This window comes from Pipistrellus hanaki (genome assembly GCF_964339955.1).
Source record: "Pipistrellus hanaki genome assembly, chromosome: 3".
In the NCBI taxonomy this organism is placed as follows: Eukaryota; Metazoa; Chordata; class Mammalia; order Chiroptera; family Vespertilionidae; genus Pipistrellus; species Pipistrellus hanaki.
In genome coordinates this window covers 138,933,861-138,956,167 of record NC_140505.1, presented here as the reverse complement: position 1 = coordinate 138,956,167, position 22,307 = coordinate 138,933,861, and the positions used below count along the sequence as shown (strand labels likewise).

The window sequence follows — 22,307 nt, the reverse complement described above, 5'->3', positions numbered from 1 at the left end:
CTTAAAACTCCCGAGAAGCACTGAAATGGACAGCGATATATGCCATGAGAAAAACAAAAAGTACAACAGGGCTCTGTATTGTTTGTTTACAAAGACTGGCTCAGGTGTGTCCGTTTGTTCCTGGATGTTGCTTCAGCAAGTTATAGTGTCAAAACTCAGGACAGCCCTGCCAGGGTGGCTCAGTGGTGAGCATCAGCCCATGAACTAGAAGGTAACGGCTCAATTCCCGGTCAGGCCACATGCCAGGGTCGCAGGCTTGATCCCCAGCAGGGGCCATGCAGGAGGCAGCCTGTGGATGATTCTCCCTCAATGACATTTCTGTCTCTCTTCCTCTCCCTTCCTCTCTGAAATGAATAAAAATGTGTTGTTTTCTTAACTCAGAGAGCATAGCTGGTTGGTAAATTAGTAGGGAGAGTTGATTCGAGGAGGAGAGCAGCAGCAATTATTCACAGAAGGCACTAAGATATATCCCGAGACAGATTCTGAGGGCTGAATGCTGTGGAGAGCACAGGACTGGCCAGGCTGCCAAAGAAAGCGCAGCCTCGGGTCAGTCTGTCTGGGCTCCGTCCATGCCCCAGCGCTCACTCCAGAGCGGGACGAATTGTGGTTTATCTCCAGGTTTCAAAACATTTCTTTATGCCACTTCAGGAAACCCACTGGATAAGCAGTCCCCCAAGTGGCTCAATCAGACATACTTTCATTTGCCTAAATATGGGCAAACAAAACATAGGTATATCTGTATTGTAAACTTTTTATCTCTCAATCTAGAGATAATTTAAATGACAAAGAGTAGAACTAACACTTTCAAATGAATGTGCTGCTGTTAACATCTGGCATAACAATAGAAGATTATTAATGTGAAATACTAATTAAAACTTTGTGCAAACCCATAGAATGTACAACACCAAGAGTAAACTGTAAGGTAAACTATGGACTTTGATGCATCCATGTAGGTTTATTAGTTGTAACAAGTGGACCTCACAACAGGAGCCTATTGGTAGCTGAGAAAGCTGTGCATGTGTGACAGAGGGAGGTATAGGGGAACTCTGGGTATCTCCCTCAATTTTACTGTGATCCTAATATTGCTCTAAAAAAAGTTTTATTTAAAACACAAAAATACTCATTAACAGATCGTTCTTGGTTTTGAAAATTGAACATTTCAGTAGGGTGTGGAAAAGCAAAGAAAAACAAGGATGGGAGGGGAAAACTTCAAAAATGGCTATTTCCTTCATGATAAAGACAAAATCTGTACTACTAGGCAATATTGTTGAAGAATTGACTTATGTTTTTTTGTTTTGTATTGTTTTTAATTGACATCTTTGTACATGTGCTTTCTAATCAAAGAATTATAAGCATTTGTTCTGTATTAGATATTTCCTATATATGCCTCTTAGTACAATGTCAAGGGCACTTTGTTAACAAATTGCTTATTCAGCAAAAGAATAAAGTGAGCTAGCTTGTTGGGGAGTTTTCATTTACCTTCTGCTTCTAGCTTCTTATGACACTTCTCTCTTCAGGTGGAAGTACATTTGACTTGGCACAAGGCAGGGATGAAAAACTATACAGCCATAACCACATTCATCTTGCTGGGACTGACAGATGACCCAAACCTGCAAGTTCTGCTTTTTGTATTCTTGTTTCTCACCTACATGATGAGTGTGTCTGGGAACCTCACCATCATCACCCTCACACTTTTGGATTCCCACCTTAAAACTCCCATGTACTTTTTCCTCCGGAATTTCTCTTTCTTAGAAGTTTCATTCACCACCGTGTGTATTCCCAGATTCCTGTATACTATGATAACTGGAGATAATACCATTACCTACAACGCTTGTGCCACCCAAATATTTTTTGTTGTCCTCTTTGGAGCAACAGAATTTTTTCTCCTTGCCGCCATGTCCTATGACCGTTACGTGGCCATCTGTAAGCCCCTGCATTACACAACCATCATGAACAGCAGAGTCTGCACTATATTCGTTCTCTGCTGTTGGTTTGCTGGCCTGTTGATTATCTTCCCACCTCTAAGCATGGGCCTCCAGCTGGAATTCTGCGATTCGAATGTGATTGATCATTTTGGCTGTGATACATCTCCTCTTTTACAAATAACCTGTTCGGACACAGCGTTAATAGAGAGAGTTGTTTTGAGTTTTGCCGTGCTGACACTCATTATTACGTTAGTGTGCGTAGTGCTTTCCTACACATACATCATCAAGACTATTCTAAGGTTCCCTTCTGCCCAACAAAGGAAAAAGGCCTTTTCCACCTGCTCTTCCCACATGATTGTGGTCTCCCTCACCTATGGCAGCTGCATCTTCATCTACATCAAACCTTCAGCGAAGGAAGGAGTGGCCATAAATAAAGTGGTGTCTGTGCTCACCACTTCAGTTGCCCCTTTGCTCAATCCATTCATTTATACCCTTCGCAACAAACAAGTGAAAGATGCCTTCAAGGACACCGTAAAATGGATTGCATTTCTCACAAAGAAGTGAGAGACGATGAATGTTTTTAGAGGTTATTAAATTAAGTTTAAATCTAACCCATGGGTGACATTAATTTAATTTGCCAAATAAATGGTTTCTTCTTATTCTGAGATTGATCGAGCTGTTCTGCCCCCAAGAACCTTTGTCTCTTACAATACAAAAGCCAAAATCAAGCTCTTTATTTCTCTTTTGTTTGAGTTTATTTCATTCTGAATGGTTTCTTCAATAAATGCACATTTCAGAGACTAGATTCTCAACATATGCAATGTCATAAAAAGAAAATGCAAATAAATAAAGTTGTATGTCTAACCATAAAGTCTTCTTATGATGTGGAATATAAATGTTGAGAGACCATTTCTCACTTGTTGAGAATACTTCAATATCTAGCCTCTGATTACACAAAAGTAACTGAAGATTCTTTACTGAAGCTGTAAAAGTGATCTCAAAGAAAAGTGTGCATTCCAGAGCTCTTCTTCTCATTTTAAAATGTCCATTTTTCAGAAATGAAATGTTAATAGGGCAATTTCAAAATCAGTGAAAATAATTGTTTTTTCTTTAAGCCAATTTACACACACACACACACACACACACACACACACAAAGTGTTTCTACTGGCCTTTCTGGAAGACTATTGCATGGGAAATATAAGAAGGAAAAAAACAGGACTTCCAAGTGCTGGATGCCTTCCACTAACATTAACATTGATGGTGCCAAGTCTTAGACTCAAGGAGAATAAGCCTGAATTTAGGGGTAGGATAACTAAATCTTGGTTAAATAAGTTCTCCAATATTCAGACTTATGTTGTCCCTTGATTTAAGAAGGATGTTAGAGATTAAGAGAATTAATCAAAATATCAAAAGAGCTCATAATTTGGGAAAGACATCTAAGAGGCATTTGATTGCTTAGCATAGACTGACTACTGAAGATCAAATCCAGATATAGTGCAGAAAAAAAGGATAAACTTAGAAAAGAGGGAGAGAGGTGGAAAAACAGGTAATAGTCATGTAGGAACTTTGGACCAAATAATTGAAATTCTTGCCATTAAATAATTAAAAAGCCATTTTATTGTTCAGGTTGTATAATTGTGAAAGTAAAATTGTTTGCTTTTATAGTACATGTGCAACTATTACCTATGTCTATTAACATCTGGTTCTTCGAGTGTACCTTTACTTTTGATCATATTTTCAGTTGTTCCTACAAGATAATGCCTAGAGTTTAAGTACAAACATATTTTAGACTTCACAAGTATTCAGGGAAAGAAGGACTCTATTCTCCAAGGCATTTCTTCTTTTTTCATTTAAAATTTCTAATCTCCTAGAGCCCATACTGATATAAATAAATGATTTTAAAAATTAATAAATGAGAGAGAAGAGAGAAATCTCCTGTGTAGAAGTGTTTCAAATAATTTATGTAGATACTCCATCCAAAAGAAGAGGAAACTTTACAGAGGAGAAACTGACAAACTGACAAACACTATTCAATCAGGCAATCAAGGTCAACATCAATAGCCATAAGTCATGCCCTGGACCTAGCTCATTTGGCTCGGTGGATAGAGCGTCGGCTTGCAGACCAAAAGATCCCAGGTTCCATGCACGTCAAGGGCACCTACCTTGGTTATAGGATCCTCCTCAGCCCCAACCCAGGACAACTAAATGTAATGTGGTATCCTACAGGGGATTGTGGAACAGGGGGGTCGTGGGGAAGGAGGACAGAGATTAGGTTAAAACTATGGAAATCTGAATAAACTATGGACTTCATTTAATGATAATGATTCAAGTCATTCACTCTGCCTTCAAAGAAGCTCTTCTGCCAGGGCTGCTGGCTACAGCTTTCAGGAAACAGAATTTGTTTTATAATTAAATGTACTCAAAACATTTTGAGACCCAAGATGGCAGCAAATTAGGTGGAAGCTTCACTCACCACCTCTCAGACCAAACTAAAATTACAACTAAATTACAGAAAAATCATCCTGAAGAAGAGCTGCAGAGAAGCCTTATAGCCAAGGACTTATAGAAGAAGCCACATCAAGACTGATAGGAAGTGTGAAGAAGTAAGAGAATTGGCAGGGCTCCCACAGGTGGCAGCTGAGGTTCTGAAGGTATGTGTCAGCTGCGGGGTGATCACCCAGGGAAGTGTGGGGTCTGAATCCCAAGCCAGGCTTCCAGCCTGGAGCACCAGATCCAGAAAGTACATAGCATCTGGCAGTGAAAAGCAGCAGGGCTTCTGCCCACCAGGAAGAGATGGCTCTTTGAAAGGCAATGCATAAAAATCCATTCACAGTCACTCACCTTGGGCTCTGGCAGAAGGAAGGCAGAGCAGACTAGAACCACACGAGGAGAGTCTGGGGTTGGTGACTCTCAGGGAGGAGTACTGAAGGGTAAGCCTCCAGGATCCCTATACTGAGTCATTCCCCCACTGTACAAGCCATCTTTCTGGGGCAGAACACTCTCCTCCATGAGTTAGCAGCATAAGGGAAAGCAATAGCTCCACCTTCTGGAATTCATCTCACCCTATTCTGTAGAGCTTATGCCCTATAGAGGAGTACAGCCAGAGGTTCTTACAGTGCCTAAACTAAACAAGTAGGGTTCTCAGAGAACTTTGCTGCCTTTCCCAAACTCAGTGCTGGTTAAAAAAAAAAAAAAGCCAGACTTGGTGTGCAACTTGGTCCTTTCTGCACACACACCCAGGTCCAGCAGAGGCAGCCACAAACTGGATCATTCATAGCTCCAAACAGGTTTCCCAGGGCCAGTCAGAGGCAACATCTGACGTTGTCCTACATCAGAGTCCCTACAAGAGGCCCATATGCAATACACCCAGTGACCAGCTTCAGATAACAACAGAGCAGGATCCTGTAAGCTTCACACACAGTATATCCAAAGCAAGATCTCAGCAGACACCAAAGCCTGCTGAGGCGAATACCACATCATATGATCAGAACATGAACAGCAGCTCACATGCCATGTTGGGATTTAAGCCTCACAGCAGTCAGCCTAAGTATGGATCCCATGCTTGAACAGCCCAATAGCAGTCAAAATTTAATTACAACAGGTTAGCCTACATAACCCACAAAAGGGACATTCCTAGAGCTCCAGGTCATGTGATCAAAGAGACTACACCACTGGGTTCCAAGGACACCTACAACATGAGGCCACACTACCAAGGTAGGTCTCATAGCAGATCTACCTAAAACACAGAAATAAACACAAAGAAGCAGCCATATGAGGAAACAGAGAAACAGAACCCAAATGCAAGAACAAGAGAATTCTCTAGAAGAAGAGCTAAATAAAATGGAGGCAAGCAATTTACCAGATATAGAGTTCAAAGCAATGATTATAAGGATGCTCAGCAGCATGAAAAAAGACATAGAAGCCATAAAAAAAGGACCTGTCAGAAATGAAGAATTCAATGTCTGAAGGAAAAAACACACTACATTTCAAGGACCTGATCAAATGGTTCAGTTGGTTGGAGTGTCATTCTATACACCAAAGGTTATGGGTTTTATTCCTGGTCAGGTCACATACCTAGGTTTCTGGTTCAATCCTTGTATCGGAGGCAACTTTCTCTTCTCTCTCTCTCTCTTCCTTCCCCTCTCTCCAGAAAATCAATTAAAAGTAGGACTAATGATAGACTATTTAATGGATAATTAAATAGTAGGACCAATGATAGACTATTTAATAAACATTGTTGAAAATATGACGATACATGCATAAAAATGAAACTAGACCACCTTCTTACAATACACACAAGAATAAACACAAAATGGATAAGGACTTAAATGTTAGACTCAAAACCATTAAAAATCAAGAAGAGACCATAGGCAGTATAACCTCAGACATTTCTTGTAGCAATATTTTTTCTGATATACTTGGGCAAGGGGGAAAAAATAAAAATTTTAAAAATAGAACTACATCAAACTAGCACAGCAAAAGAAACCATTAACAAAATGTAAAAACAATCCACTAAATGGGAGAGCATATTCACCAATACATCTGATAAGGACTTCATATCCAAAATTTATGAAAAGCTTATAAAACTCAACACCAGAAAACAAGAATCCAATTTAAAAATGGACAAAGAGCCGAGACCGGTTTGGCTCAATGGATAGAGCGTCGGCTTGGGGACTGAAGGGTCCCGGGTTCGATTCCGGTCAAGGGCATGTACCTTGCTTTCAGGCATATCCCCAGTAGGTGGTGTGCAAGAGGCGGCTGATCGATGACTCTCTCTCATCGATGTTTCTAACTCTCTATCTCTCTTCTTTCCTCTCTGTACAAAATCAATTAAATATTTTTTTTTTAAATGGACAAAGTACCTAAGTAGACATTTTTCCAAAGAGGACATACAGATAACCAATAGGCATATGAGAAGTGCTCAAAGTCACTAATCATGGGAGAAATGCAAATTAAAACCACAATGAAATATCATCTCACACCTGTCAGAATGGCTATCAACAATAAATCAACAAACAAAGTGTTGGTGAAGATATGGAGAAAAGGGCACCCTCACACACTGTTGGTGGGAATGCAGACTGGTGCAGCCACTGTGGAAAGCAGTGTGGAATTTCCTTAAAAAATTAAAAATGGAACTGCCTTATAACCCAGAGATCCCACTTTTGGGAATTTATCTAAAGAAACCCCAAAAACCAATATTAAAAAACATATGTGCCCTATGGTTATTGCACTATTATTTACAATTAGTGTTCCAGTGCATGAAATTCGTGCATGGAGATGGGGTTCCTTCAACCCAGCCTGTACCCTGTCCAATTGGGGACCCCTTAGGGGATATCCAACTGCCAGTTTAGTCTAACATCCCTCTCACAATCAGGACCACTGGCTCCTAAGTGCTCACCTGATCTCTCCTAATTGCCTGATCTCTCCTAATTGCCTCTGCCTGCCGAACAGATCTTGCTCCCAACTGCCTCTGCCTGCCTGATCTCACCCCCAACTGTCCTCCCCTGCCAGCCTAATCTTGACCCCAACAGACTTCCCCTGCTGGCCTGATCTTGCCCCCAACGGCCCTCACTTGCCAGCCTGATCTCACCCTCAACAGCCCTCCCTGCCAGCCTGATCTTACCCCCAACTGTCTTCCCCAGGCCTGATCTTCCTAACTGCCCTCCTCTGCCAGCCAATTTGGTTCTGATTGGTTGGTTTCTATGCCAGTCAGCATCAAAAGCTCCACTTCCTAGTCAGCCATAGACTCCTCATAGTTGAGCCAGATTTGGTTTTGATTGGTCAGTTTCTATGCCAGTCAACTGCAAAAGCTCCTCCTCCTAAGCATCCATTGGCTACTCACACTTCACCCAGATTTGATTCTGATTGGTTGGTTTCTATGCCAGTCAGCATAAAAAGCTCCACCTCCTAGGCAGCCTTTGGCTCTTCACAACTCACCCAGATTTGGTTCTGATTGGTCGGTTTCTATGCTAGTCAGTATCTCTAGGCCTATCAACAGGGCCTGATCAGAAAGGCAGGGTTGATCAGCCTCCCCAGTGGAGGCCTGGAGAGAATTGGAGGTGTGGCTGCTGGCCAGAGTGGGAGAGAAAGAGAGGCAAGTGCTGATCAAAAGCTGCCACAGTCCCTGATTCTCTCTTCAGGTCTCTCTCTGTCCCTGATTCACAGTCCCCTCAGCAGTCAGTGCTGAGGCACTGTACCTCCAGAGAAAGCAGTCAGAACTGACTGCAGAAGCTGACTGCAGAATTGACTTCCTGTTGGTTGAGCTCACTTATTCCTGGACATTATGACCCAGGGTTTTTATATATTAGGATAGCCAATATCTGGAAACAGCTCAAGGTTTCATCAGTAGATGAGAGGATAAAACAGCTGAAGTATATTTACACAATGTAATATTACTTGGCCATTAAAAATAAGGCATTTTTGCCTTTTGCAAAAACATGGAGAGATTTAAAGCACTTTATGCTAAGATAAATAAGCTAGTCAGTGAAGACATGCACCATATGATTTCACTCATATGTAGAATCTAATGAACAAACTAAACTAACAAACATAGTAGACACAGACTTATAGATAGAGAGCAGGCTGACAGCTGTGACAGCTGGGGGTTGGAGGGATTGGGCAAAAGAGAAAAAAAGAGAAAGAAGTCACTGACAGGGACAACAGTGTGATGATTATGGTGATAGGAGGGGGAATGGAGGTGGAAGGGGGTATAGGTGATGGAGGAATTTAATTCAATTTAAAAGTAAAAGAATGAAAAATAATATTGAAAAATAATGATTTGGTTTTGGTTTATTAATTGCAACAAATACATCATACTAATGTAAGATATTAATATGCGAAGCTTAGTATATGATATATAGGAACAATCTATACTATCTTTGCAATTGTTCTGTAAATCTAAATCATTCTAAAGAAAGTTAAGTCTATTAAAAATAAATACAATCCTCAAGTTAAATGACAACTATTTTCTTTATGCTGAGAAAATCTATGGCTATAAATGATGGATTTGAAAGAAAATTTAAATTTAAATTTTGCAGGCCACTCAATGTGAGGATGCCTTTCAACCTCATTGTCCCATCTCTCATTCTTCTCCTTAACCTGCTGGTGACCTGTTTGATGCTCCCATTGTACCTTCCTCGCCACTCTCTGTTGTCTGACTTCTGCTAAGCAACTATTTAATTTTTATTCTTTAAGATAACAAAAGGTCTTTATTAGTCCCTCAGAACCAGGACCCCTAGGGAATGCATTGTTTGTCAGCACAATTGATCCCAAAGTGGCCAAATCTGAGGAGAGAGACAAAGTTTGTTACTTGGATCTTTAAAAGCCTCCAAAATGCTAATGTGGCTCTTGCTGAGTTAATCAGTTCTCCTAGGAATAGAAAAAGCTCTAGAAATTATCTGTCTTTCAATTCCGTTTGTTCATAATTTAACAAGTATTTGAATATGTGTTTTGCATTTTGCTATGCAGTACAGAAAATTCAACAAAGTTGATCTGCCCAAGGCATATATAAAATATACAACCATTAAAAAAGTTAATGTTACAGAAATTGCACAGAGCACCATATATTTAAGTGCCATGTGGATGACACAGATTATGTGTCCTTTCAATACAGAAGGGAGATCCCTGTGGTCAAGTGAAATAATAAAAAACACATATAGTATTTACTATGTGCCAGGCATTGCTCTAAGTAATACATGTGGTGATAATAGAATGTATTAGAAACCCTATATATTGCATATTATTATTATCATCAATATATATTTCGGGGCCAACTGGAGAGAGACTGGGGGAGGGCTTCAGGGCATGTCTGGCCCATCTCACTTAGTCCCAATTGACCTGACCCCAGCAGCAAGCTAACCTACCTGTCAGACCATCTGCCCCCTGGTGGTCAATGCGCATCATAGTGACTAGTTGAGAGGTAGACCAAATGATCAAACAATTGGTTGGACATTTAGCATATTAAGCTTTTTATACATATATATATTAAGCTTTTTATACATATATATGTATATATGTGTGTACATATATATGTATAAAAGCTTAATATATATACATTTATATGTATAAAAAGCTTAATATATATGTATAAAAAGCTTGATATATATACATATATATGTATAAAATGCTTTATGTGTGTGTGTATATATGTGTGTGTGTGTGTGTGTGTGTGTATGTATATATATATATATATATATATATATATATATATATATATATATAGCTTAATATGCTAAATGTCCAACCAATTGTTTGATCATTTGGTCGACCTCTCAACTAGTCACTATGATGCGCATTGACCACCAGGGGGCAGATGGTCTGACAGGTAGGTTAGCTTGCTGCTGGGGTCAGGCCAATTGGGACTAAGTGAGATGGGCCAGACATGGCCTGAAGCCCTCCCCCAGTCTCTCTCCAGTTGGCCCGATCATGCAGTGGTGGAGTTCCTCAGCATGGCCTGCACCCTCTGGCAATCTAGGACCTCTCCGGGGATGTTGGAGAGCCGGTTTCATCCCAATCTTATAGGACAGGCAGAGGGATCCCACTGATACATGAATTCATGCACTGGGCCTCTAGTACTATATAATAAAATACTAATATGCAAATTGTCCCCTTTGACCAGGAGTTCAACCAGGGGGTGGAGCCAGCTGGCCAACTGCCTGCGGCTCTTCCCCTGCTGGCCCTACCCCTTAATCAGCCCCCACACCTCTATCAGGCTGGGCTGGCTGGACCCCACCCATGCATAAATTCATGCACTGGGCCCCTTGTTAATAATAACATGCTACCGTTATCATTCTACTATTGCAAATAAGTAAATTGAGGCATAGAGCCTAAGATACACAACTAATACACAGAAAAGCTGAGATGCGAACCCAGGTCACCTGGATCCAGAGTTCATGTATATGACCAGAACATGATATTCTGTTTTCTAGTCTGTCAAGCCCTGTGAAGAGATAGAACTCTCATCAGACCCAGGACACATTGAGAAAGGTAAAAAAGTAAGCAGAAAGCCTTCTTACAAGAAAACTGTATCAAACGAATGAGACTCTGCTTTAAAATTCTTTAAGCAAATCTTACTACCTGGGTAAAATGTTTAGGGCAGACATAAAAGTTATAAATAGTTATGATAATTACTGACTGATTAGTATGAAATAAGAGGAAAGAGAGCTTGTTTAAAATTTTTGGAGAACTCTAGTCTTCACACTATTAAGTCTTCAGATCCATGAACATGACCCATCTCTCCACTTATTTATTTCCCATCAATGATTTGTAGTTTTAAGCATTCAAAAATGACACAGATTTATTAGATTTATTCCTAAGTAACTCATGTTTTAATATAAACTGCTTTTTTATTTTCAAATTCTAATTGTTCATTGTTAGTCTATTGAAATGCAATTGTTGTTTTTATATTGACATTGTACCTTATTCCTGTCCTAAGCTCAGTTGTTAGTTTTAATACCTATTTTATATTTCCCTTTATTTTTCATAATGATGTTCATGTCATCTGAAAATAAAACCTATTTTAATGCTTTATTTTCAATCAGGATGGATTTTATACTTTCCTTCCTTATATCTATTAAAAGCCCATATATACAATGTTAAAAATAAATGGTGAAGAAGACATACAAAAGACCAACAGATATATGAATGCTCAATTTCACTAGCTATTAGGGAAATGCAAATCAAAACTACAGTGAGATACCACCTCACACCTGTTAGAATGGCTATTACCAACAACACAAGTAACAAATGTTGGAGAGGTTGTGGAGAATCCGGAACCCTTATTCACTGCTGTGGGAATGTAGACTGGTACAGTCACTATGGAAAACAGTATGTAGGTTCCTCAAAAAATTAAGAATAGAGTTACTATATGACCCAGTAACTTTTCTTCTGGGTCTCTACCTAAAAAATGCAAAAACATTTATTTGCACCCCTATGTTCATTTCATTATTATTCACAATAGTCAAGAAATGGAAACAATCAAAGTTCTTCACTAGATGATTGGATAAAGAAGATGTGCTACATATATACATTGGAATACTACTCTCCATAAAAATAAAAAAAATGAAATACTGCCATTCGTGACAACATGGATGGACATTGAAAATATGCTAAGTGAAATCAGTCAGAAAAAATTGCACGCTCGCGTGCGCACACACACACACACACACACACACACACAAAGCTTAGAACACAAGCGAGTCTCAATAATTTTAAGAAGATTAAAATCATATCAAGCATCTTCTCTAACCATAATGCCATGAAACTTTAAACCAATCACAAGAAGAAAACTGAAAACACACAAAGGCATGGACACTAAATAGCATGTTACTAAACAATAAATGTGTTAACAATGAGGTCAAGGAAAAAATCGGAACTTGAAACAAATGAAAATGAGAACACAAACCAAAATCTGTGAGAAATAGGAAAAGCAGACCTAAGAGGGAAATTCATAACATTACACCCCTACCTCAAAAATAAAGAAAAACTCAAACAAACAATCTAACTTTACATTAATGGGAATTTGAAAAAGAACAGCAAACAAAGCCCAGAGTCAGTAAAAGGAAGAAAATAATAAACAGCAGAATAAATTAGTGTCTTTAAAAAAAAAAAAAAACAATACAAAAGATCAGTGAACCAAGAGCTGGTTCTTTGAAAAGATAAACAAACTTGGTCAACCTTTAACCAGACTAATCAAGACAAAAAGGGGGAACCCAAATAAATAAAATCAGAAATGAAAGAGAAGTAACAACTGACAACAAAGAAATACAAAGAATTGTAAGAAAATATTATGAACAACTATGTGTCAACAAATTGTACACTCTGGAAAGAATTGATAAATTTTTAGAAACTTACAACCTTCCAAAACTAAATCAGGAAGAATCATATAATTTGCATAGACAGAGTACAACTAGTAAAATTGAAGCAATAATCAGAAAACTCCCAAGAAACAAAAACCAAGTAGGGGAAGTTTTTTTGTAAATATTTCTTCAAATAGGTTTTATAAATACTGTAAGTGATGCTGAGAAATTTGGTCAGATACATGCAAAAAAAAATGAAACTAATCACCAAGTTACACCATATACAAAGACAAACTCAAAATGGCTAAAGGACTTAAATGTAAGATGGGAAACCATAAGAATCCTACAAGTCTCCATTGGCAGCAAAATAGCAGACATATGTCTTAGCAATATCTTTCAAATAGCTTTTTAATTATCTTGCTCTCTCTCTTCTTCTGTCATTCCCATAATGTGAATGTTGATAAACTTAAAGTTGTCCCAGAGGTTCCTTACACTATCTTCATATTTTTTAATTCTTTTTTCTTTTTGTTCTTCTGATTTAATATTTTTTGCTTCCTCATATTTCAAAATTTTTATTTGATTCTTGGAATCCTCTACTCTACTGTTGAATCCCTGTATATTATTCTTTATTTCAATCAGTGCATGCTTAATTTCTGACTGATCCCTTTCCTTTTTTTTTTTTTTTTCTTTTTTCTTTCTTTTTTTCTATTCTCACTAAGATCCTTCAAAGTTTCACTAAGTCTTTTAGAGGTTTCAAGAAGATTCTTGAATAACCTTATAACCGTAATTTTGAACTCTATATCCAGTAGTTTGCTTTATTCCAATTCTTTCATTTGTGACATGTTTCTTTGTCTCCACATTTTAGCTGCTTTCCTGTTTGTTTCTAAGTATGGGATGCAGCTGCTAAGTCTCTTTGAGTTGGTAGAGTGGCCTTGTGTAGTAGGTGTCCTATAGGTCCCAGTGGCTCAGACTTCCCAGTCACCTGAGCTGGGAGCTCCAGGTGCACCCCTTTGTGGGCTGTGAGCAGTCTGGTTGTCATTGAGACTTGATTGCTGTTGATGTCACTGGGAGGAATTGACCCCTAGGCCAATTGGCTGTGGGGGCCAGCTGCAACTACAGTGGGAGAGCTACCCTACTGTGCAGGAGATACCCTATGGCGACCCCCAGTAAGTGTATTTCCTTCAGTGGGCCTTTGGTGCTCACTGAGTCTGTCTCTTGAATGTGTAGCTATGAATATGTAGAGTTGTAATTTGGTATGGTCTCATTCTGTGTGCACTAGCTCTTGGCTATCAAGGGAATTGCAAAATCAGCCACTGTCTGGGGGCACCTAGCAGCAGCTACAGAGAGATCTGCAGATTTCTCCTATTTTTATTGGGTTAGAAAGTGCCCAGTCAAGGCCAAGCTCTGAAACAAGACAGGCTGGTCCTAGTGCCAGGTCTTGGGTCTTTTATTGATAGGTTTGGGGCTCCCTGACCTAGCTGCAGTTTGTTTGAGAGATTTTAGCAAAGTCTGAAGCCTAAAGAAGAACAGGCCATTAATATTCAAAAGTTGCTGAACACAGATTGAGTGTGGCTACAAATTGGATGGGGCAGAATCTCAGGGAATAAACAGGAATGGCTGCCAGCATAAGAACAATAACATCTATCAACACTTCCCTCTGATAGGAAGCCATCACCAAGTTCCTGTCCAAATACAGACAATCCAATTCCTCCTTGTATGTGTCTGGGTCTGCCAGAGGCTCACCCTGGCCCTGGAGAACAAAGGAAGCAGGACCTTGTAAGTTCAGTTCATGTGCAAGCCCTTTAAAAGGAACACCTGGGTCTCCAACAGCTTTCGTGTCACTGAGCTGAAATTCCCACTGGTTTTTATAGCCTGTAGTTATGGGGCCTTCTCTTCCCAGCTCTGGGAACCTGGATTAGGGGTCCGGTGTGGGGCTGGGACCACTTTGCTCCTCACAGAGGGCCTCCACAGAGGTGATCTCCCTCCTGATCAAAAAAGCAACACAAGTGGGTGCTGGACTAGCCCATTCCATGCCTCCACTTCTCCTACCCGTCTCAGTGGCTTTCTTATTTACTTCTCTAGTTGTAGGGCTTCCATTAAGCCAGATTTAAGGAGGTTCTGGATAATGGTTTCTCTGTATTTCAGTTGTAATTTTGATGTGGTTGTGGGAGACAGTGAGTACAGGCATGTACCTATGCCACCATATTGGTTGTAGAGTTACCTTCAAAAGTTAAAAATAGAACTACCTTATGCCCCAATGATTTCCCTTCTGGGAATTTATAAAAATTAATTAATTAATTTAATTTAATTTAATTTAATTTAAAAAACCAGAAATACTAATCCAAAAGAAATATGTACTCCAATGCTGATTGCAGCATTTTTTATAATAGCCAGGATTTGGAAGCAGCCCCAGGGTTCCTCAGTAGATAAATGTAGATAAAATGGCTGTGGTACATTTACACAATAGAATACTATTTGGCCATAAAAAAAAAAGAAGGCAGTATTACCCTTTATTCATCAGTCTGTTCCATGGATGAACCTGGAGAACTTTATGCTAAGTGAAATAATCCAGTCAAAAAGACCAGTACCATATGATTCCACTCACATGTGGAATTTAATGACTAATCTGAACTACCACGTAAAATAAAGACAGACTCATAGATAGAGAGCAGGCATACAATTCGGGGGATGGGGGTGATTGAGGTGATAGGAGGTGAGGGGATGGAGGTGGAAGAGGGAATAGAAGGGATAAATGGTGATGGGAAAAAATAAAATTAAATAAGTAAGTAAAATTTATTTAAAAGTATATGTTTTGGCCTTTGCTAGCATGGCTCTGTGAATAGAGCACTGGCTGTGTACTGAAGGATCCTGGGTTCAATTCCCATCAAGGGCACATACCTCAATTGCAGCCTTAGTGGGGTGTATGAGGAAGGCAACCAATGTGTCTGTCTCTCACATAAATGTTTCTCTCTCTGTGTCTCTCCCCCTCCCTTCCACTCTCTCTAAAAAACATCAATGGTAAAATATCCTCAGGTGAAGTTTAACTATATATATATATATATATATATATATATATATATATATATATATAATGATAAAATATCCTCAGGTGAAGTTTAACTATATATATATAGTTATATAGTATATATATAGATATATAGTATATATAGATATAGATATAGATATAGATAGATATAGATGATATAGTATATATCAAAGTATATATAGATATAGATATAGATATAGATAGATATAGATGATATAGATAGATATAGATATAGATATAGATATAGATATAGATAGATATAGATGATATAGTATATATCAAAGTATATATAGATATAGATATAGATATAGATAGATATAGATGATATAGATAGATATAGATATAGATATAGATATAGATATAGATATAGATAGATATAGATGATATAGTATATATCAAAGTATATATAGATATAGATATAGATAGATATAGATGATATAGATAGATATAGATATAGATATAGATATAGATATAGATATAGATATAGATATAGATATAGATATATACTTGGTAGCCCAGATTCTTAAATCTAAGATTATGGAAACTAAGTTATTGCAAACTTTAATAATAATCCTTGTCTTAGAATGTTGTCTGCCTTGCAGAACCTGATATATCAATATAATATACAACATATTGGCTATCTATACATATAAAAGCCTAAGCAACTATCTGACCATTCAACCCTCCAACCATTTGACCATTTGACTGGTAACTATGATGAACACTGACCACCAGGGAGCAGATGCTCAATGCCCAGGCATGGAAACGTGGAACAGAGTGATGAATCTAAGAGGGAAGGGGAAGGGGGAGGTAGAAAACGGGAAGAGATCAATCAAAGATCTTATATGCATACTAGAGGCCCCATGCACCAGTGGGCTCCCTTGGCCTGGCCTGCACCCTTTTGCAATCCAGAACCCCTCAGAGGATATCAGACTGCCAGTTTCAACCTGATCCTCGCAGGCCAGGCTGAGAAACCGCACCAGAGCTTGAATCCATGCACCGGGCCTCTAGTAGTTAATAATATTGTGTTGCATATTTGAAAGTTGCTAAGTAAGTATATTTTAAAAGTTCTCATCACAAGAAACAAATCTGTAACTTTGTATAATGAAGGATGTTAATTAGATTTTTTGTTGTAATCATTTCTCAAAATATAGAAATACCAAATCATTATGCTATACACCTGAAACTAGTAATATAATGGTCTTAAAATTTATAAATGAGGAACAAGTAAACAATAAATATTGCGTCTATTTTGAAGTAGAAAGTGCTGATGAAAGGGAAGCGTTGGCTCCTTACTGCATCAGGTATAAATCACCCTTGGGCTGATGAGTAACGTCCTGAAATTTTACTGAAGTAAATTTCACAGGATTCAACGGCCCAACCTGGTTGGAAAGTTCTGTGACAACTGTTTGTAGATCCCTTGTCAATGTGTATATTGTTTGAATTTCCTTGCAAGTTGGTGTTATCAATAGAATGTCACACCTGTGTTCCTGGAATGAGTTGGGTGTGGTTAAGATCTTGCCCGTGAAGGTATGTGCACTGACAGGGCTTTTGAAATATCTCCTGGGGAGTTAAGTGAAACTTTATTGTAAAGAAAAATGCTTCTGAGAGACTGTGGAACTATGCATAGAGTGAAACATAGTAGTCAAATTTATAAAAGCAAAATATTTTCTAGTTGATGAGTAGAATATTAATTTGAGTGATATTGACTATAATATTGAATATTGATTTTAGTATGGAGATCTTAATAAAGGGTTCTATGGTATTAAGATGGTTGTAATCCACTGTGAAGTGACATCCATTTATACCAAGATTGAGCACTGGCCAAATTTGGTTATTAAAGGCAAAAATAATGAGAACAATGCATAATAGGAACTATGCATTGTCAGGCATACCAGTTCCCAGAGGACTCACTACATTGTTCTCAACTCCACAAACCTCGTGGCTGTGGCAGAGATTTTCATGGAACCCTTATCATGTCTCTCAGGAACTTCCCTTTGCAGCCACATGTTGGCAACTTGTTCTCAAAATTATCAACAACTGAGTTTTATTTGCGCATTTTGAATTTGGGTCCTCAGGGCATCTTTAGCTTCTTCAGGAAATTGATCCCCATGTGCCGGTTCTAAAAAAAATAGGCAGATAAAATCTGTATCACTCTGGCTAATATAAACTCTGCAAAGTTCATACCCTGCCTTCTAAGGACTTCACAATAATCTCTCTTAAAACAGAAATATTAAGGAATGTTCAGTCTATTGAAGTCCTCTCTTCTAATTCTGTCATTGCTAGGAGAGGGGTAGCTTATTTATTTTTCCTTTTTATTACGTATGTGCAGGACTATGTCCCTCAGAAACTGTGATTTGATTCTGGTTTGAATTCTTAGAATGAAAGGTAATATACTTCCTTCCTAATTAATCTCTACAAACTTGGTTACTTCTATTAAGAAAATGATAGAATGTGGATGGGAAGTTAATAGAAAACATGTTACATTTCCTACAATTCAGAGATTCACATGGCACGTTTCACCTTTGATTTACCTCTTAGGAAAGGTAAGATAAACAGTCCTCTGCAGTCATCCAGATTGTCAAGAACGTATGTTTTTAAAGTCACTGATGTTATTCCATAAAAGTGGATCATGAACTCAATCAATTGTGAAAATCTGGATGAAAACACAGTACTTGCCAAAGACCACAGGTTAGTACAAACAGAGGAGGGAGGGCTGTAGGGGATTCAGAGAAATGTTTAACATCACCTAGTTTCTCAAAAATCTGAATGGAATAATAGAGAGATTGTCAAGAATGATTGTGAGGATATGATTTTTCTAACCTATATGCATGCGAATTGTCTTTGCCTCTTAATCAGAAAAACCTAAAGATGAACACAAAATGCCTCCATCAAAGTTTCCTTCTTGGGGATTACCAATTTATCTACAAAAGAATCTTATTGTTAGAAACTTTGATCTCCCTCTTCCTGGTTCTGTATCCCAAGAATAGAAGACAGGAAAGTGTAAAGCATAATGAATTGTGGTCCTGGGTTTGCCACTGGGGATCCTTTAAGACTGGGACAAAATCCACTCTGAGATGCTGCCTGTGGCTCTCTAAAGATCTCTTTTCCTGGCGATATATACAAAATAAATTCCTAGGACACTGAATGTGACAGAGAAACATGTAAAAAAAATGCTAATTAATATTATTTATTGATGCCTGAGCCTTGTTCACGTAGACAAAAATGCTCATGGCATAAAATAAGACAGTGTTGGACCAAGATTTTAAAAGTTCTAAAAGCCTATTACAAATTCATCTCACAAAAGGAGTGGAGGTATAGAGAAAATCAATTCTATATCCAGATCTTCAGCATCATCAGTGAGGGGAAATTCCACATTGGTGCACAAAACAAGGAAATCAGAGATGCGGACAGTAATGGAGAGGGGGATCTATGACAGATATCCAGTGAAGCATCAAGTAGTACAGGGAGAAGGAAAAAAATACACAAAGGGGGAAATGCACCAGGGAAGGGAAAGAAAGCACAGAAAACAGAATGAGATAGAGATATTTCTATCAAGAGCACAGAAGTAGGAGAGACTAATAAGAGTCAGAGAAAAGTGATTTAAATGTGGAGATTTCCTGAAGATTTTAGGGGGAAAGGATAGGTTCCAAAACATATTGTTCTGGAAAAAAAAAAAAATTCTGTAACATATTCTGTTAAGAGTACAGGAATAGATGCACTTGAGGAACTATAAGACTTAGAAAAAGGTCACTTCTGCAGAAGACCTGGGGCATCCATAGAGTCTAGTCCAGTCCAATGGGACACTGGCTTAAGTCAATTAGATGGAGAGTAATTAATATATAACCTGATTCTATTAGTGACAGTCGGCTTGATCTCTCCCAGCCTGAGAAAATTTCGTTTTCATCTTTCTCATTTTTTTTTTTTTAGATCAACTGAAGATCAACAATGAAAAACAGGACCATGTTTACTGAATTTATTCTGTCTGGCCTCACAAACCAACCTGAAATCCAGGTCATGATATTCACCTTTATGCTCCTCACATACATGCTAAGTGTTCTAGGAAATCTGACCATCATCGTACTCACACTGGTAGACCCACACCTCCAGACCCCCATGTATTTCTTCCTCCGGAATTTCTCTGTCTTGGAAATTTCCTTCACATCCATTTTTATTCCCAGATTTCTGATCAGCATCACAACAGGAAATAAAGTCATCAGCTTTGCTGGGTGCTTTATTCAATATTTTTTTGCTATATTTCTTGGGGCAACAGAGTTTTACCTCCTTACCTCTATGTCCTATGATCGCTATGTGGCCATATGCAAACCCCTGCATTACCTGACCCTTATGAGCAGCAGAGTCTGCATACAACTTGTGTTTTGCTCCTGGCTGGGGGGGCTCCTAGCTATCTTACCCCCAATCTTGCTGATGAGCCAGGTGGATTTCTGTGCCTCCAATGTGCTGAATCACTATTACTGTGACTATGGGCCCCTCCTGGAGCTTGCCTGCTCAGACACAAGGCTCTTAGAACGCGTGGTTATCCTCGTGGCTGCTGTCACTCTAGTGGTTACGCTGGTACTGGTGACCCTTTCTTACACGTATATTATTAGGACCATTCTGAGGATCCCTTCTGCCCAGCAGCGGACAAAGGCGTTCTCCACTTGTTCCTCTCACTTGATTGTCATCCTCCTCTCTTATGGCAGCTGCATGTTTATGTACATTAATCCCTCTACAAAAGAAGTAGGTGCTTTCAACAAAGGAATAGCTGTGCTGATCACTTCGGTTACTCCCTTGTTAAACCCCTTCATTTACACTCTAAGGAATCAGCAAGTGAAGAAGGCATTCAAGGACACCATCAGAAAGATTGTGAAACTTTAAAAAAAAAAAAAAAAAGGATATATAATATTTTAATGTATTGAGTGTACCATATTTTAAGTGCTGAACTGGCTTTTGAAGGTAAAAATATGAAAAGCATCTCTCCTAATTTCAAGGAATCTATAGTCTAGTGTGACAGAAAGGTTTATGAACTGTAAATTTGTGTAATGAGTTTATTTTTCAAATAAAATAGCATGGTGTTATTAGAGAAGGATGAATGAAAATTTATAGAAAAGAATTGGAGAAATTAACTGTTTTCCAGAAATGATTTGCCATATAAGGAAAAAGCATATTACTTATTTAGGAGACTAGGAAAATATTAATTTTAAGTGAAAATGAGAGGCCAAATCATGCAGGTATTCAGTGATTAGCTATAGAGTTACTTGAAGGTTTAAGAAAGGAAGTTATATTCCCAGCATTGTCTTGAAGGAAGTCTAGCATTGACATTGCTCTTCATCCTGGGGCCCTGGAGATTATGCTTCTAAGTGTCAATAATTTTTATTCTCCTCCCCTTTTTTACTTATTTTCCAACTGTAGTCATTATAACTTCCATCTTTCCACAAAGGAAGAGTTTCTTAAAGGATATACATTCACTCCATTTTTCTCCAAATGAAGTAAAAATAATCAGATTTTTGCCAACTCACGTTTATTTTTCTAGAAGTTATGGTTCAAAGAGGTTTCTAGAGGCAAGGTCAGAAGCCTTTCACATATCTTTAAAGGATATATCGATAGTGTTGCTTTTCTTAGCTGATATCTTTTTAAGTTAATATATTATATTTCCCGCTCTCTCTTTTTGGCAGATTCTGGTAATTTTTTGTTAATTGTGATTTTTTTTATCTTTTGCCTACTTTTGTTAGATATTAGAACAGACAAATCCTGTGACATGGCTCCATTCTTTTAACTTTTCCACAAGTTTTGCTTTCCTTTTTAATATTAGCCATGGATGCCTGTTTCATAAAGTGGGGGGGAAATTAGTGATATCAATACAGTTTGTTTTATTTCTTTATTGATTAAGGTATCACATATTTGTCCTCAACCCCCTATTCCAGTCCCCCCCCCCCACTCATGCCCCCACCCCCTTATTGTCCTTGACCACTGGTTAGGCTCATATGTATGCACATAATCAACACAGTTTTATATCTAGAATGTTCCAAATTATGAGTTTTAGCAACTAACTAGGAATAGACTATCCTACCAAGAACTCCACACATGGATCAGTGTAGCAACTTAAATTGGAATAGGTGGTGGGAGGGGCTCAATTTCAATGGAACCAGGAACATTTTGGAAATCTGAGTACTTGCGCATCTATATATATAAAAGCTTAAGTGACTGTTTGACTGTTCCACCATTTGACTGGTATCTATGATGCACACTGACCACCAGGGGGCAGACGCTCAACACACAGGCATGGAAACATGGAACAGACTAATGAATCTGAGAGGGAAGAGAGGAGGGAGAAGGGGGAAGGGCAGGAAAAGATTAACCAAAGATCTTATATGCATACTAGAGGCCCAGTGCAAGGATTCATGCCCTGGATATCTCTGAGTATGCTGAGGTAAGAAAGAACATTATTTAGTGTAAGCCACATTTTAAGAACACTAGCCAGGGCTTCACCCAGCCTTTACAATATGAGTATTTAGAAATTAATTTGAGAAGGAATATA

At 38.4% G+C, this 22,307-nt stretch overlaps 2 protein-coding genes across 2 annotated transcripts; both read left to right on the top strand.

The window, feature by feature from the left end:
* Window positions 1-1,544: 1,544 nt before the first annotated feature.
* Window positions 1,545-2,489, top strand: LOC311618774 (olfactory receptor 6C2-like; the record flags this gene model as incomplete). The annotated part of the gene is made up of 1 exon (XM_084876354.1): window positions 1,545-2,489. Exon 1 carries the CDS (start codon window positions 1,551-1,553, stop codon window positions 2,487-2,489), a length of 939 nt encoding a protein of 312 aa, XP_084732480.1. The 5' UTR covers window positions 1,545-1,550.
* A 17,228-nt stretch (window positions 2,490-19,717) lies between these two features.
* LOC311618768 (olfactory receptor 6C4) lies at window positions 19,718-20,647 on the top strand (the record flags this gene model as incomplete). The annotated part of the gene is made up of 1 exon (XM_084876351.1): window positions 19,718-20,647. The coding sequence occupies one exon, from the start codon at window positions 19,718-19,720 to the stop codon at window positions 20,645-20,647; it is 930 nt and encodes a 309-aa protein (XP_084732477.1).
* Window positions 20,648-22,307: the final 1,660 nt, after the last annotated feature.